Genomic DNA, 18,061 nt, shown 5'->3' on the forward strand with positions numbered 1-18,061 from the left:
GTTCCTGGGGGAATTTTAGGAATTCTGACACAGCATGGTGGACACAGCCACAAAATATCTGCCATAGGAGGTGGAGCCAGGCGCAAAATGGCTACTGCAGCTTATCTTCAATCACACTGAAGATGCTTATGCTGTGGTGACAGCTGCTGCCAAAGCATTGCTTTTAAAAATTTGCACAGCCAGTCAAATCTCCAGTGGCCAATCAGAAGCCTTGCTGCCCTGTCCATGCCCACTTTCTAAAACAGTTGGCAGGTGCCATGACACCCACCGTATTGGGGACCCCTGGTCTATGATGAAAGGAAATTTGGGGAAAGTTAAGCTGCAAATCTTCATTGGGTTGTTCTAGTGATCAATTATTTCTTTTGATGTTGCCATAAGTTGGTCAGTGCTTGCCTGTATTTCTGATTACTCTTTTGTTTCTTTTTCTCCCTACTAGCTGGCCTACCATTCCTGATAATTGAAACAAGCACAATTGCACCATATGAACGAGGATTTTACTGCAATGATGAGAGTATCAGCTACCCCTTAAAAAGTGGAGAGACCATCAACGATGCTGTCTTGTGTGCTGCAGGCATTCTTATAGCCATACTTGCTGTAAGTAGGACTATACTCTGTGGGGATCTCCTAATCAAGTGACAGTAACAGTTCCTGTATTGAAAGTTATTTCAGAAATTTACTTTTAGGAGCACACATATAAAATATAAATAATATATGAATTATGATATATATATCTTATAGTTCAGCATTTTTTATTTTAGGGTTAATTATTTAAAATTCTTTGTCATTGGAAGTTGATAATAAAATAAGCTCAAACTGGACAGCACTTTAGCTGGTGGTTCATTTGATGGACAGAAATTCTTCCTTTATTTATAGCCTGCCTTTTTCTCTAAGACTCATGATAGATATAGATGATAAAAACAATGCACTCAAGCAGCATACAGTATCCAATACACAATGCAATAGGACTATGATTACAAAAATAGATTAATTACAAAATTAGAAAACATACACACATACACACACATATACCGTGACGTCATTAAACAGGGCCCGGAGGTGTACCACCCGTGCGGCAAGCTGGCTGCCCCGGTGCATGGTGGGCTGCAGAGCTGGAGGCAGCAGCATGGGCAGCTGAGCGGAGGGCGGGGAATCCGCCCGCGCTGTTCACCTGCCCCACTGATGGGGTGGCCAGCTTGCCGCACGCTCACTGTCCTGAGTGTGCGGCAAGCCAGCTGCCCTGTCGGCAGACTCCCAGCCCTCTGCTCAGCCACCAGCGCTGCCACCGCCAGCTCCGGCGTGCTCCCAGCAGCTGGCAGCTGAGCCCAGCGCTCCCTCTTTGGTGGCACCGGGGGCAGGCTACTCCCCTGCCCCCCCCGTCGATCCAACCCTGCTATAGACTTCAGTACTGTGTGCTACTAGTACAATCTGTTGCCTTATGTCCTATGTGTTGCTTTAAAGATGTGCTACTATGTACTATCTGTTGCTTTAAGCATAATCCTACTGTTGTTTAATGTCAGTCTGAAAATTGCTAATGCTTTCTTTCAGCATTTCTTCAGCTCTGTATTGGATTTTTTGCTGATGTTATGTTTTTGCAATTTTTAATTTATGAACCCTAAGGTATTGTTTATTGAAATGTCTTTGATATTGAATGTACTAATCTCACTCTATGTAATGTACCTTGAGCCTCAGTGAGAAAGATGGACTGTAAATGTCTTATATAAAATAAGTAAGTAAGTAAATAAATAAATATTAATAATAATACTGCAATCAGAAGGACTACTTTTGAAGAAAGTGGTTTGTAGATTACTTTGTTGTTTTAAAGCATAGAAATAAAGCTGTCTTGCAAAATCACTAAACAGATCAGTCTACTCTTTATATCAGTAGATTAAAGAAGTTAGGATCTTATCCAAACTCTGATAATGATATTAGGGGATTCACCAAAAATCTAATCAAACTAATGCTGTTAATTATCTGACAGAGATATGCAAACATCAGGCAAATAAACTCAGAACTGGAGACAGTAAAGTCATTTCAAAACTACACAAGCAAGCCAAATCCTGTCAGCTTCATAGAACAACTAAGGTTGCAGCCACTTATATTTCAGCGATTGCAAGCTCCCAGGGAAAATAGAATTTAGAGTAATTAAGGATTTAATGTGCTTTGTCCACACTCAAATAATTTTTGTAGTATTTACATATTCTGTATTTCATAGTTAATTATGAAGTATATTCTATCTTACAGCCAATAACTGCCTTGAAATGTTTCCGAGACAATATTAGGTTCTGACATGTACTAAACTTGGCATGTTTAAAGAGAAATATGCAGCCTAGATGGAAGAAGGGAACAATTTCTGTGTTTCCCGGTTTTCATCATGCTAAAATATATAGTGCCGTTTGCTTGTTCTTTCTTTTGGATTTATACTAATATTTTCTCATTACTGAATAAAACACTGCTGTAGGTTTTGTGTTACTTTTAAGCAAGGAGAGCTTTATCCAGTGCTGACATCTGAATGGAATCTGCATATAGCATTTCACTAATAATATTAATAATAACAACATTCAATTTATATACAGCCCTTCAGGACAACTTAATGCCCACTCAGAGCGGTTTACAAAGTATGCCATTATTATCCCCACAACAAAACACCCTGTGAGGTGGGTGGGGCTGAGAGAGCTCCAGAGAACTGTGACTAGCCCAAGGTCACCCAGCTGGCTTCAAGTGGAGGAGTGGGGAATCAAACCCGGCTTTCCAGATTAGAGTCCCGTGCTCTTAACAACTACACCAAACTGGCTCTCTAATGAAGACTTTACTAATGTTATTTATAATTTTATTATTTACTTAATAATTACTAACTTTCTTCTCAGTGGGGGCCCAAAGCATCTTATATCAGTCTCCTCTCTTCCATTTAAACCTGCAAGAGGACAATGGGATTAAACAAAATAATTGCTACCTCTATGTAGGGTTGCCAGGGGCCCAAACAGGGTGCAGGGGGATGGGGGGCAGTGGGGTACCTCCTGCACTCCCTTATTGCCCTAGAAAATGACATCTTTTTTGGCACAAAAATGGGGGAGCATAGGAGTACATGCATGTGCTTCTTACCCCTCCCTTTGCTTTACCCCCAACCGACTAGGTAAGCAGTGTTGGGGTGGGGGGAGGGATGGCCAAGCTTACCTCTACGGCTATCACTTTTGGATGGCTAATGTTCATATCATTTCTGTTTAAAAACCATGGGATAGTCAAACAGGAGAATCTGAGTCTAGTGACACCTTAGAGACCCACAAAATTTTCAATGCATAAGTTTTCAAGAGTTGACACTCCCTTCTTCTAATTACAAAATTGGAAAACATACACACACATATACCGTGACGTCATCAAACAGGGCCATGCAGCAAACCGGCTGCCTCAGCGCATGGTGGGTTGCAGAGCTGGTGGCAGCAGTATGGGCGGCTGAGCGGAGGGCGAGGAGTCTGCCTGCACCATTCACCTGCTCCACTGATGGGGTGGCTGGCTTGCCACACACTCACTGTCCTGCGCGCGTGGCAAGCTAGCTGCCCCGTCTTCAGATACCCTTCTTCCTTGTCTCTCAGGTGCCACTAGACTCAAATCCTGCTGTTTTACTGCAGACCAACCAGGCTATAAAGGAACCAAAATTTCACCTACTCCAGATCTTTCCTAAAGGCATTGCCAAATATTTATAAACCTACCCTCTCACACTCACTCCATTCCCACCCCACCTATTTCACTATGTTAAAAAACAAAGAAGATGCTTTAGTGCAGACAGCTGCAGAAATAGGGCTGGTGGATGAGGGTTCATAAGGGTGTCACCTTCCTATATGACTGTTTCTCTCAGGACTCATACAGGAGAACTTGCTGGTATATTGTGCTCCATACAGATGCCTATATCCTTTAAGGGGATTCAGATTTTAACTCCTGAAAGGGGTTTCTCAACCCCCAAAAGTTTAAACCATGTGCCTTCTTACCTCTAAGCAAAAGAGCTTGTCTGTTTCATTGATCTTTCTAATCTTGGCAGGTGTTTGCTGTGAATCTAGCTATACAGGAGTAGGAGTCAACAGTGTTGAGGGCTGAGTAGAGTTGCCAGGGATGTCTGAGCAGGGTGGGAAATTCCTGGAGGTTTGGCAGTGGAGCCTGGAGAAGGCAGGTTTTGCGAAAGGAAGGAAGCTCAGCAGGGATGTGATGCCATAGCGTCCACCCTTCCAAACTGCTATTTTCTCCAAGGAACTGATCTCTGAAGTCTGGAAATCAGCTGTAATTCTGGAAGAATTCCAACCCCTCATCTTGAAGTTGACAATCCTAGGTCTACGATGAATGCTGCAGTTGAGACTGTAGCTGGAGATCTGCTGAACCTGCCCCATGTTGTTGCTATGCGCTTCAATTTTGTAGTCGGGGGGGAGGGGGGAGAGAAGGTGCTGAAGCACATGATCAAGTCTGGATGACTGTTAAACAGGTGAGACTCATGGATAATCACTCCTGGAGTGTTAATGATAAGAAAAACTTAAAGGCATACAAGGAGAGATGGTTTACATTACTAATTATAACAAGAGACAAGGACTCTAACTGTATGACTACCCCAATCTCCAAAGTGAAAAGTTAAATTGCAAACAAATAGGGTTTTGATCCAAGAAAGAAGGAATTCAGATCTTTGCTGTGTTCTTCTCCACTCTTGCCATCCCTTCTTATCCCTTCTGAAAGGTGATTCCAAGACACCTATGACCTGCATGGATGTTAGTTGAGGGACTTCTTTGGCAAGGGGGTGGGGGTGGGAATTGCCCTATTACCTCTTCCATCACCAGAGCTCCCCTGATAGAAGAGGCAGGAACAGCTATTTTGCCCATTCCCTCTCCCCACTGCAATCCTCAGTCTATTAATTCATGCAGTACTGCAACCCATGGAATTTACATTCCAGGACTGGAAGCGATTGTTGGGGGAAGGGGAACGTAGCAAAGATCAACCTTTCCACTGGTAGTAGATAGGATCCAGGCTTGTGGTGCTTAGCACTAGAGTTTCCACTTTTTAAGACAATTGATTAACAACACAAATAATAAAAGGTGCACTATTTCCATAAAGGACCCATTAGAATGTAGTTGGTCTAGTGAATAGGAGGTACCAAAGAATGGTCTGAATGCACATGATTGTATTAATATATTGTTCAAACTAAGCAGATCTCAGCATGGTTAGTAGTTTCTATATGGGGGAAACTACTGGGAGACTATTCTGAGCTTCTATATGGGAGAAACTACTGGGAGACTATTCTGAGCTTCTTAAAACAAAGTATAGGATTGAAGTGTAACAAACAATTAAGTAAAACTCTATGTTGCATTTTAAGTGGCCATTGTGCTTAGTTGTACACAGATCTCTTCACCTTTATAAAGCAATTGCATGTGACAACCCAAACTTTTTGATGTGAAATAATGAGATTTGCTAATGTTTGATATAGATTGCAAAGATTTTTGTCTTTATATTCTTATGACACTCTTCAGAAAACTCTTCCATCTTTTTTTAGCTATATAAACTTTTGATTCGAGCTCTTTATAGCATCTTTGATGTCATACTACTATGTGGTGGGAAGGTAAAAGCTTAAGGGAAAAAATACAAAGGCAGAAAGTGATTCATAATGAAACATGGGTCTCTGTGAATAAGAATTTTGTGTGGTTGTTGGCCAATGGCTGGGATTTAACTAACTTATGTTTTCCGCTGGCAAATGCTACCAGTGAGAAAGAGGGAGGGTGATTTTCACTGATATTCCCCTCTTACTACTGACATCTTCTTTCTGGAGTCCCAGGAGAGGGGGGGGGGAAGAGATTTCAGGAGATACAGTAGATTGCAGTAGTAGTGGAGCTGTTGAAAATTTAGTGTGAGTACTTCCTCACACTAAATAGGATCCAAGCCATTGCATCATATCAAGTCCAAAGGTGAATGAATATTTTCATGGTTGTTTTCATGGGTGACACTTTCTCGTGCCTCTCTATATGTAGTTATGTTTCAGAGATAAAAAAGTGGTTCTTATATCCATTATGAACCAGAAGTCCCAATAATCAATTGCTTTTCATTCAAAATGTGAAAGCTAATGAATAAACCTATAAACAAGAAGGAATTTTGCCCTGCAGGGAAACTTCCCCTTTATGGAAAAACCATAAACTAAAGTGAAAAAAAAAGAGTCTAATTTTCATGTAACTGCCTAATATACCGGCATTTTGGCTCCTTGCAGAATCTGCTTCTGATCAGGAGCAAGCCCATGATGTGTATAAATGCTGGAAATGTGACTGGAAACATAATCAGCTGACTATATAATCCATCAATTTTCTAACACAAAATGGCAGGCTAATTAAAACCTGAAGGAAGGAAAAGAAACGAAAGGGGGGGGGGGCGGAACCCAGCAACTCTGAAGTTGCTGTGTTGGTTTTGTGGCTTCTACAACCTGGTAAGAAAAATGGGGGGAAACTGAATATTTTTATTGTGGATAGTTACAAAGCACTAACAAGGAAGTGAACAAACAGATTTGATGTTGTGGAAAAAGATATGGGAAAACACATTTCTTTCTAGTTTCTTCCTTTTTATTTATTTTTACTTTTATTACCACAGTAAACATACATAAACTTACTACACATGAAAGGCTACAACTATAAATTAAAGAAATATGATTTAACGTAAAATGTATTAATTAACAAATGAGAATACTGCTCAGCAGTTATATTGATTGTTTGGGATAATGTGTTTTCTGGTGCCCTGTAAAACCGCAAAACTACTTCAGACAAATTTATTGACTGCATGCATAGGGTTGTCAGGTACCCAGACCCTCCCAATGGGGAGGGGGACCTAGTACTCACTGGTGGGATGGTCATCACATGTGCACTTCTTGAAGTGCACATGTGATGATCACTGGAGGGATGATCAAGTGCTCACTGGTGGGATGATCATCACTTCTTGAAGTGATATCATTACGCTTCATACTGGAGTGTTCCCGCACTTCACATGGGGTGGATTCTTTTAGTTTTTTTTTTGAATTTTTTTTTTATTTTTAATATCTAAAACAAAAACCTACAAAAAAAACTACAAAAGTACTAGGAAAGGGGAAAAGGGAAAGAAGAAAGAAAAGGGGAAGGAGGGCTGGAAAAGGGGGGGAGGTTACATACAAACAATAAACACTACACTACAATGTTTTCCCTTCATACTGCCATAGTTAAAAATTTAAGCCTTCATAAAGTAATGATGGAGTGGTTGACCTTGCAAAATACAAAATACAACCCATATTAAATTTTCTTCTCCCCCGCCCCCTGGGCCTCGGACGCAGTTCTCTCTGAGCAGCTACAGCCACTGCGCTCACTGCCTCCCCCCTCCCTTCAGGCTTCGAGTCTTCTTCATTTTGCATGGTATCTTGCCCGAATTCTTGATTTTTGTCCACAAAATCCCTTAGCTGATCCTCTGAGTTTATCTTGTAGGCTTGATCTTTATAATTAAACCAAATTCCTTCTGGAAATAGCCATTTATACTTTATCCCTCGTTCCCTCAGGAGAGCTGTGAGCTTTTTGTACTTAAATCTTCTTTTCCGAACTAGAAATGGAACGTCCTTCAGTATCTTGACTTTATTTCCCAGAAAGTCCAAGTCCGCATTATATGAGTTAAATAGGATAGTGTCTCGGACCTTCCTAGATGAAAACTCAATAAAAATCTTGTGAGGCAGCTGCTGCTTCATTGCATATTTTGAAGAAGCCCGACGGACTTCCAAAATGGTGCTTTTTACCTCTTCCTTAGTTGCCCTCGCGGGTGACGCCAATAATTCCGAGGCAAGCTCCCTTAGATCCTCGTTTTCCTCCTCTTTAACATTCTGGAGACGCAAAACAGTCTGTGTTCGTTCCACTTGCAGCCCGATCAGCTGGTTTTCCACCAGCTTTAGCTCCTTGTTTGTTGCTCTCATGAGTGACGCATTTTCCCAAGCAGACTTCTCTGCCCCCCCACTGCTTCCTTAATGGCTTTCACATCTCTCTCAATTAAGCCCACCCTTTGATCTGTTTCATTCAGCTTGTCAACAAAGGGTTTTACGGCTTCGATGACCGACCTTTTCACCAATTCCTCGAGCGACTCCGCTTTTCCCTGCAGGGCAGCCGAAATTGACTTGCCCAAAGCGGGACTCTGCTTTTTCGCTGCCATTTTAAGGGGGGGGACCGCCAACCTTCTGAAACTCAGCGAGGGGGAAGAAATCCGAGTCTTCTTAACTTCAGATCCCACCACTCCTTCGCATACGCTTGTAATAACAGAAGGGATTCACTTACTTACAGGCTTCCGCCTAGTCCTGTTCTTTGCCGTTTTCTGTGGCCCGGCAGCACGCAAGGTGCCGCGCACGTCTGCCGGCCTCCATGGGGACAAACGGGCAATTTACCCCCTGCCTCGATTTGCCAGAGGGCTCTTCCCGCAGCGTCCCGGACCCTGACTCCCTCCCTGGGAGTCCTGGGGGCTAATCTTTGCAGATCAGCCGCCCGGTCAGGCTGCTCGGACGTTTCCTCTCGGACCTGCGAAGAGGAGCGTCCGACATGGCCGCGAAAACGAAACCGAATCGGGGGCGGATTCTTTTAGAATCTGCCTGTTTGGGGCTAAAACGGCCTCCTTTCAAAGCATGGGAACGCTTCCTTGCAAAGCGTAATTACATCACTTCAGGAAGCTCTCTGGCCAATATTTTGTCCAACAGAAGTTTTGGGTCAGCCTGTGATTTGTTCTGTTCACACCCAAGTGACCTGCAAATGGACTGGCATGAGCCACTCTTAGTAAATCCATCCTGTACTTTCTTGGCACCACTAATTGCTGATGTGGTTCAAATGCAGTGTGTCCGCTTTTCTTCAAAGACTCCCTATATAATCTGCTTTGTTAATATATGAATCTCACAGGTTGTTCAGGTGACAAGTCAGGAGGGCTGGTGTTAGCTAGTTTCTTTATGGACTTTAATGTGTCATCAGCTATAAATTCAGTGGATCCCTGTGTTCCCCCGGAATCACACTAGTCCCCTCCAAACAAGCCTGTTCTTTCATTCAGTCCTCAAAGCTTTTATTGTTCTCTGAGCTTTTCTGGGTATCCACCTCTTGTTCTAGGAGATGTGAAGATTGCTGCATTTTTATTTGTGGATAAGTGTTCACGTCCACCTTTTCTGCTTGATTGGCAAGGTCATTATCCAGGACCATGGGAACAGGGAACCTAATCCAGCACACCTACTTTTCAAAGTCCTTTCCAGTCTTTAGATGGTATATTAACTTTAGCCACAGGTACTGGGAAAGCAGGACCTCCTAGCTCTTTAATTATCATGCTTTTCTCTTCCACTAGTTCCTCTGAGTTCACCAAGTGGGGTTTACTGCCATTCACTTCAGTACCTGAATCCCTCCATGGTAATACTTGCGATCCATTCACTTCCACAGATTCACTATAGTCAGGATTTATGCCTTTCTCAGGTGTTACTGTTACACACTCTGGCATGTCCTGAAATTAAAATGGTAATTTGGTTCTCCCCTCATCAACAACAATTCATCCATGATCTCAGCAGCTTGAGCTATTGTTTCTGACTTTTTATCTCATACTAGCTAGCAATATTCAGTAGGTAACAGTTTTTACAACTGCTCCAATACTATGAAATTAATAGTATCCTGGTGGCTTTCTGTTTTGTCTCTAGCCCATTTCTTCAACAAAGTATCTAATTTGCAGGCTGTTTGAACATAAGTTTCTCCAGGTTCTTTTGTCAAGTTCCTGAAATTCTTTCCTGCTATACTCTCTTTCTTCCCTTGCTAACTCATTTTCTCTTTTGAGTTCCTTCATTTGAGCTCTTAGCTGGACTATCTCTCTTTGTTTCCTATTGGCTAATTAAAATTCTGTTTCGCTGTTTTTCTTCCTTTCTTCTTTTTGAGCTGTTAACCTGGCTAATTCAATTATTTCCCTGCTTTTATGCATTTCTAAAGATTCTTGTTCCATTTCAACTTTGCTCTTAGTACTAATAATTGCATCAGCACCTCCTTTTTTCTCTGCAGCTGGCTTTATTTTCTTAGGTCGTATTTTGGTGACAACTCCTTACACTTTACCCTTTTTGATTTTCCTTGGGAGTGTCAAATCTTTTTGGAACCCCTGTTTCTTTTAAAGGGTCTGTGGTCTGTGCTGCTTCTCCTTACTTTACCTCAAAACATTTACCTCAGGCGGGCAACTCCTTTTGCCAAACCTGTCAGTTCTGTTAAACTACTTGTGATTTATATTACAACTCCTCTGTACTTTTTTACCACAAATGTTTACCTCAGAAGGGCAGCCCCTTTTGACAAACCTATCTGTTCTGTTAAACTGCTTGTGGTTTTTCTTACAGCTCCTCCTTACTTTTTACCTCAGGAGAGCAACCCCTTATCAAATCATTCCTTTTTTAAATTCACTCTATGATCCTCTTCATAGCACCTTCTTACAATTACCTTTAACTTTTACCTCAGGACTTTCATTCTGAATTTCCTCTCTCTCTCTCTCTCTCTCTCTCTCTCTCTCTCTCTTCTTGAAGATCATTACAGAGTTCATTTGATTAACCCCTTGACAAAGAGGGTAATTCTTTAGAATTCCATTTCTATACTATTAAAATGCTAAATGCATCTAATAGATAAAATATTAACTTGTTCTTACTCCATTTACCAGTCTCCTTGAAATAACTAATGGACCCCTGGAAAGATAATGCTTGATGCTTGTTTTCAAACTGTTTGTTACATATGGACAAAATTACTATGTAGTTTAATTTCTATTCACCATATACATTTTTTCTTTTTTTTAAGTATAACCCAAATACCAGAATTATCTTAGCATAGATATTAATTCTTCCCTAATCCACACAAAATTATTTTTCCCTTTTCCTTTTGAAGTGTTTGTTTTTCCAGACCCATGGCTAGCATGGGGCATTGGGAAATAATAAGGAAGACAATCATTTTAACACTGCTAACTCTTTATTTTAAATAGTGTTATCAATGGAGTCTCTAGTCCATGGTGAAAGGTCTAGGTCATGTTTTATGAGGCTTGAAGGAATCACAAAGTTCTTGTTAAATAAACATCAAAGGTCATGGCCTTTGTCTCTATCAGTACATTGGAGGATATAAATGCATAAGACCCTTGAGATATCAGTAGCCTTAGGGGACTATGATTTGCAGACCTCCCCTAAATATTTCTAGTGTGCAGAGCATTCCATTTAGTTTAGAAAATATGGCTCTGCTGACCCTTCAAGAGGTTACTTTATCTCCAATTATGGTAGTAGCCATGTAAACTTTTCCTGACTGTCCAACTTGGAGGTTAGCATGTTCATCCCTGCTCAGTTTTGTGTGTGTAAGATTGCCACAGAGATCAATTCCCCTGGAGAAAATGGCTGCTTTGGAGGGGAAACTCTATTGCATTATACCTTACTGAGGTACCTCCTCTCATCAAACCCAGCCCTCTCCAGGCTCCACCCCCCCCCAAATCTCCAGGAATTTCCCAACCTGGAGCTGGCAACCCCAGAAACATGTAAATATTTGTTTCCTTTATCAGAAGTTCATGTACAGAGAAGAAAACATGCCTCCTGTTCTCATTTAATTGATCAAAATAGGACTTAATACTTGGTGTTTTCTGCTCTATGAAATATTGAATTGCTACAGAACCTTCATAAGGTGGAAGCACAGCAATATGGGAAAGGAAATGGATAAGCTTTAGTGAGGCTTGTTGATTCTGGGCTGCAAGCACTTTACTGCTATTCAAAAATTACATGTATTCATCTCATGGGATTGTATGGGACTGTAGGTGCTACAAGTTTGTACCAAGCACAGAATGCCTCATGTTTTCTGTTAGGTCTGGATTTGAGTCAGTGACCTAAAGGTGAAAGGATATGTTATCTCCTTAAGCTGTCGTTTGGAGTATACCACAATCCAACCCCCACCACCCACCACCCCAGACACACCTAAAGCACAGCTGTAACGTCTTTAAAAGTATGAAAACAGTTGTATTTAGAAGAGTGAAAATAAATGCAATCCCAATAGGGAGGAATATGTGTCAAGTTTAAATCTTCTGTGTTCCCATCTGATTAAATAGTGGAAAAATAATTACTTGAAAATGAAGCTTTCCTGAAAAATAAATAGCAGCAACTAAATAATGCAAACTAATTACATAAGGGCTTTTCAAGGATTTGTTAAAAGGGGGTTTGCAGCTCTGCTTTCTAAACGCCAAAACATTTTGCACTCTGTGTCTTCCCAGTTTTTTTCCTCTTTAAACATTTCCAGCAGTTCACATTGTAGCACCATGTACATATTGCTTTCTGGAGATACAAGTCAGAAGAGGAGCTTAATATCTTTAAGACTTATTTATTCAGGATGAAGTTTCAGCTCTTGTACATCTGTGCTGAATTAGTTGCCTGGGCTTTCTTTCTTTTTCTTTCCCCCTCTCCACTTCTTAATCAAGGACAGCACTGCCAAAAGAACAAGTTTATCCTACTTCAGCTTCTCATTAAGGGTCCAGCCATGATTTCAACGAAAGCAGGACAGGTCATGACTACACAGTGGTGTGCTGGTAGGGGGCTGAAGCCTCCAATTTATAGTCTGCTACATCTGTGCAATTACTAGGACCACCAGCAGTGACAGAAAATATTAATCCTTAGGCTTGGGCGGTCCTTTTTAAAATATTCACATGCCTATCTTAGGCTAGGCATCTATGTTTTAAGAGGCTCCAAATGTTTATGAATGCTGAGGATATAATGTTGCACCCTACTGCTACATTTTCACCCTAATCCAGTCTCCCCCCCTTTTCTTCCTTGTTTTAGGCCAAAATCTCAACCTCTTTAAAATAAGGATTATTATTGCTGTTGTTTCACATTCATCATGTATATTGATACATATAGAAAGCAGATGCCATCTTGGGCAGTTGACATTTGTACACTTTACCTGTACTTATTTGTCCTTTGAATGGGGTACTTCCAAGGCCATCTTTATCTGTATGCATGTGGCAGAAATGCAGAAGTGTTCATAAGGGCCACAGGGGATTTATGAAAACACCATGAGGCGATGTCCCCCCCACCCCTTTGGGTCAGTAATAACTCTGAGCTTGTACGGGGGACTACCTTTACCTTTTACACCATTCCATAAATTAGTAATATAGAAAAGAGACTGATGGCTTCCCTTTTAGAGGAGAAGCCTTGCCTGTAGATATATATTAGAGGCATAGAGGCCTGTAGATATATATTAGAGGTAAATTATCCAAATGCTGTCAATGCAAGAGAGAGAGAGAGTGATTCAGATGTTTGCTTCCTTCTTAGATACAAATATAGAGTCACTGAATGCATTTGAAGATAGTCCAGCAGTTAGATATACCATCAGCTGTGCAGCATTTGTACTATTCACAATGTATATGTAATTCTGGAAAAGGTTACCTCCTAAATTGGTCTAGCCTCAGAGATCTTCATATTAATTTCCTTTGTGGTAGCAGCTCTTTAGTGCCAAACAGCATCTACATTCTATCTGTTGGCCCAATCAAAAATCTGTCAACTCCACAATTCCTAGATTCTCTAACATACCTTAAAGTATTCAGGTAAAGATTTGTCTGTTCCATTAATCAATTTCCACAGCTCAGCTCATCACTTGATTTCCACAACCTTTTCTGAAACCTTCAAAAATCTATTCTGTTTCTAGTTTTGCCTTTCTGAATCCAGCTTTCCAACATTAGGAAACCTAACTAGACTGATACACATCTTTTTCTGCCAGACATCATATGATCTCTGGCATTTGCTGTCTTACCACTGAACTTTCGATTACCTGCTATGAATTGCACCTAAAGAAGAACTCATTGCTCTCTTGAATGGCTCAGGTTCTCTAGGTCTTCCTTTGCATCACCCCAAACAGGATATGTAGAATTCCCAAACAAGATATATTTATATATTTATTTTTATTTCAAATTTGTATTCCGCCCTCCCCGCAAGTGGGCTCAGGGTGGATAACAACATATACAATTAAAAATTCATGTTCATTAAAAACAACACATTTAAAACAGGATGGTGGACAGCCTTCACAGGGAGGGTTAAGATTTATACACCCCTTTTTTCCAGGCCGGCAGAGTCCCAGTCTCAGCCATATGCCTGGCAGAACAACTCTGTCTTGCAGGCCCGGCAAAAAGATAGTAGGTCCTGCCGGGCCCTGATTTCAGCAGACAGAGTGTTCCACCAGGTGGGAGCCAGGACTGAAAAGGCCCTGGCTCTAGTCGAAGCTAGGCTGGCCTCCTTGGGGCCGGGGACCACCAACAGCTGTTTGTCCCCTGATTGGAGTGTCCTCTGGGGAATATATGGGGAGAGACAGTCCCGTAGATACGCTAGTCCCAGTCTGCACAGGGCCTTATAGGTTAATACCAGAACCTTGAATCTGATCCAGTACTCCACTGGCAACCAATGCAGCTCGCGTAAGAACAGTGTTATATGCACTTTATTTGGCACTCTCATAATAATACGCGCCGTTGCATTTTGTACCAGCTGTAATCTCTGGGTCAGGCTCAAGGGCAGTCCCGCGTAGAGCGAGTTACAGTAATCTAGCCTAGAGATGACCGTTGCTTGGATCACTGTAGTTAAGTCATGGGTTGACAGGTAAGGGACAAGTTGCCTGGTCTGCCGCAGATGGAAAAAAGAGGACCTGACAACCGCTGTGACCTGTGCCTCCATTTTCAGGGAGGCATCCAAGATCACCCCCAGGCTCTTAACCCTCAGAACTGGCACTAACGGTGCCCCATCAAGGGCTGAGAGCCGGAGTCCCAAACCTAATCCCCTGTGGCTCAAGTACAGGGCCTCCGTCTTCATCGGGTTCAGTTTCAGCTGACTTTGCTTCAACCAACCAGTCACAGCTGCAAAAGCATGTTCCAGGACATCTGGGGCTGAGCTGGGCCATCCATCCATCATCAGGTGCAACTGGGTGTCATCTGCATATTGATGACACCCAAGTCCAAAACTTCGCATCAACTGGGCAAGGGGGCACATATAGATGTTAAACAATAATGGGGAGAGTATTGCTCCCTGTGGGACCCCGCACACCAAAGGGTGGCGGGATGACAATTTCTCCCCAAGCGCCACCCTCTGTCCCTGACCATGGATAAAAGAGACAAGCCACTGTAAGGCAGTCCCTCGTATCCCCACATTGGCAAGGCGGTGAGTCAGAAGATCGTAATTGACTGTATCAAATGTCAACAGATCCAATAATATCAGCACCGCCAAGCCGCCTCAATCCAGATGTCTACGAAGATTGTCTGAGAGGGCAACCAGCAACGTCTCCGCCCCATGTCCTGGACGGAACCCGGACTGGAAGGGGTCTAGGGCTGAGACATCTTTCAAGAAGCCCTGCAGCTGTTCCACCACCACAATACAATATATACAATATAACTACATACTATTTTAATGTCTTTGACAGGAACATTGCATATTGTTAGCAACTTGTATCATATAGTCACAAGGACACATACATGCTCAAACTCCAATAGGCCATGGAGATCAGCTTCTGACCAGAAGCAGAATACTCCTGTTTTGAAACATCCATAAGAGATATTTGCCCACCTTCCTTGGTTCACCCTCCTTTAAAAATAGTACAAAATATTAACAAAAAGACTAGAGAGGAGAAAAAACCAAATGCTGAACAAACAGAAATGTTTCTACATAGTACATAACACTCAACAGACTAGGGAAGGCATTCCATATCTGAGCCACCACGTCCAAAAACACCTTATCTCTAATGAGCACCCAAATGAAATTGTAGTGCAGCTCCCCCACCCCACTAATTAAAGTTGTCAAGTAGATTCATATGGGCACAAGGGTCCCAACTGTAAAAACAATTCCACTTTTGGAACACAAAAGTAAACCCTGTCTCTGCACGTTCATTATAGTCTCTTTTTAGCTGGGGAAAAAGATTGGGGGGGGGGGGAAGTCCCACAGACCGTGTCAGGCATCTGATGAAGAGAACTTGATTCTCGAAAGCTTATGCTAAAATAAAATTGGTTAGTCTTAAAGGTGCTACTGGACTCTTTTTGATTTTGAGACCGTGTTAGTGTTTCCTTCCAGTGTTCTAGTTTATCCTCTCTTTTAAGATACTATTTTAGAAATAATGTTTCCCATTTAACTTAAATATGGAATTAGAAAGTACTTAATGGCATAGTTTCATTTTGAAGTCTTTTTTCACCAGTTTATTGGTATTCAGAGTTCTTATAGAGCATAAAAGAATAAGTAAGGGAGGATATACTTGCTTGTTCATGCATTTGGCATGTTGCCATGGTGAGAGTAATATTACTGGTTGTTTAAGAAGTGGAGTTACATGAAGGAATTTTCCTGACGATTAAATATATATATCACATTGCTACTGACCAGAACAAAACAGGGGTGGGCTGGAAAGGGTGGGAGAGGTAACCTGTTTTTATTACTTATATATAAAAACAATGAAATAATGAATTAAATCCTAAAATTGTAAAGTGGAGCTCAAAAATGTAGCTGGGTAACGCAAAAAAGAACAATCTAAGCCTTTTGCCTCTTTCAGAGAAGTGTGACATTTAGAGTTGATTTCACAGCCTGAATTTCATTAAACTGCCTTTTAAGACCTGGGATTATAAGAAACCAGACAACCACGTTCATAATGATGATCGACAGCATTACTGTCAAGTCTAAAAATAATCCTTTTAAATGTGACACACAAGAAATAATATGGGACAAGGGTTATTGGGTGCAGCAAAAACATGCTGCATTGTAGGACTAGCAATTCAGAAGTACATGATGTAAGTATGTTTCTCAAAATTCATAAAATTATGGCTCTATAAAGCACTCTTTCATACTTACTCTATTTTTCTCCCCTTCTTTGTCCCTTGATCTCCCTTCTGTGATAACTGACTCTATAGCAGTCAGGAATTTGTGATCCCTGTCTTCCCAGTGGAGTCCGAACCAAAAGAGTTTGATTCCCCTTAAGGCATGCAAAATTGGTTTGACCCACCATTGAGTATTGATATCCTCTGTCCCTCCAGTTTGAAGAACACTAGTCTGCTAGACTTCATTTTAAACCCAGTGTTTTACAGAAATGGAATGCAGAAATGTACAGAACTTGGTATGTAAAAAAGCTGCATTAAAAGTAATTATATTAGGAGACAATGGATGGATCCACATATAATTGAATATTATGCTATTATATAACCATTCCCTGCCCAGATTCTCCAAGAGGTAAATGATTACAACAGTGTAGTACCCAATGAGGTTTTAAAAACAAATACACCTTGATACAATCCTTGACTCTGTTGTTAAGCAAACCATGCTGTCCTTTGGTAAACAAGTAATTTAAAACCTAAAACAGAAACTTTCATTTCTAAATGTCATTGTTTTTTGTATATGGATATTGTCCGTGTCATGAAGGCTGTTTTATAACTTGCATGTTATTAACTATCTTATTTACTATTCATATAGCTTCATCTGAGTCTGGGCACTTTACAGGGGAATAAAAGGGATCTGACTTCACTTTCACACACATAGAAATGATGAAAATGAAATACATTATATAGAACTTGCCAGAAAAAGGAATAAACATTCTAGTCAACAGCTTCCTTAGCTATTGGAGATGGCTTTATCATTGTTTTGCCCTTTAGTATTATTTATAAAACCATAAAATACCAAGAATATTTCAAGATGTGGTAATATGATCTTACCACATGGAGTATTTTTGCAAGACCTTTTTGAATATCAAGGCAGAAGGTCCCTCTGTGGTGACTCCTTCCTTTCATAAATAGGCAAGTGAGTTGGTTGTGCTTCATTGAGGTTTGGCTACAACACTAGCATTTTCATAACTCTGTTCATCAAGTTTGGCCTACTTTGTAGGCTTAACAACTGTTACACTTGGGGAATCACTACTGTTCCTGAATCTTGTATTTTACTGAAGAAGAATCAGCCAGTGAATAATATGATGGACACAATATACCCAGATCTTTTAGATGTGATTGTTTTGTTTCAATTTCTAGGTAATAGGCAGTAGATAGGATCACCAAAGGAAAGCAGCTATACCAGTTTTCTAATGATTTGTCATCGTTGCTG

The 18,061-nt window shown here is 41.1% G+C and overlaps 1 protein-coding gene across 1 annotated transcript in view; it reads left to right on the forward strand.

Annotated features, from left to right (window-relative positions):
* The window catches only part of PLPP3 (phospholipid phosphatase 3), a 110,324-nt gene that overhangs the window by 60,540 nt on the left and 31,723 nt on the right, over positions 1–18,061 (forward strand). Inside the window, exon 2 of the mRNA XM_054979744.1 lies at positions 437–594. Within this exon, the coding sequence (XP_054835719.1) occupies positions 437–594 (158 nt within the window). The remainder of the gene's footprint in view (positions 1–436; positions 595–18,061) is intronic.

The sequence above is a fragment of the Eublepharis macularius genome, chromosome 5 (assembly GCF_028583425.1).
Source record: "Eublepharis macularius isolate TG4126 chromosome 5, MPM_Emac_v1.0, whole genome shotgun sequence".
NCBI classification, from domain to species: Eukaryota; Metazoa; Chordata; class Lepidosauria; order Squamata; family Eublepharidae; genus Eublepharis; species Eublepharis macularius.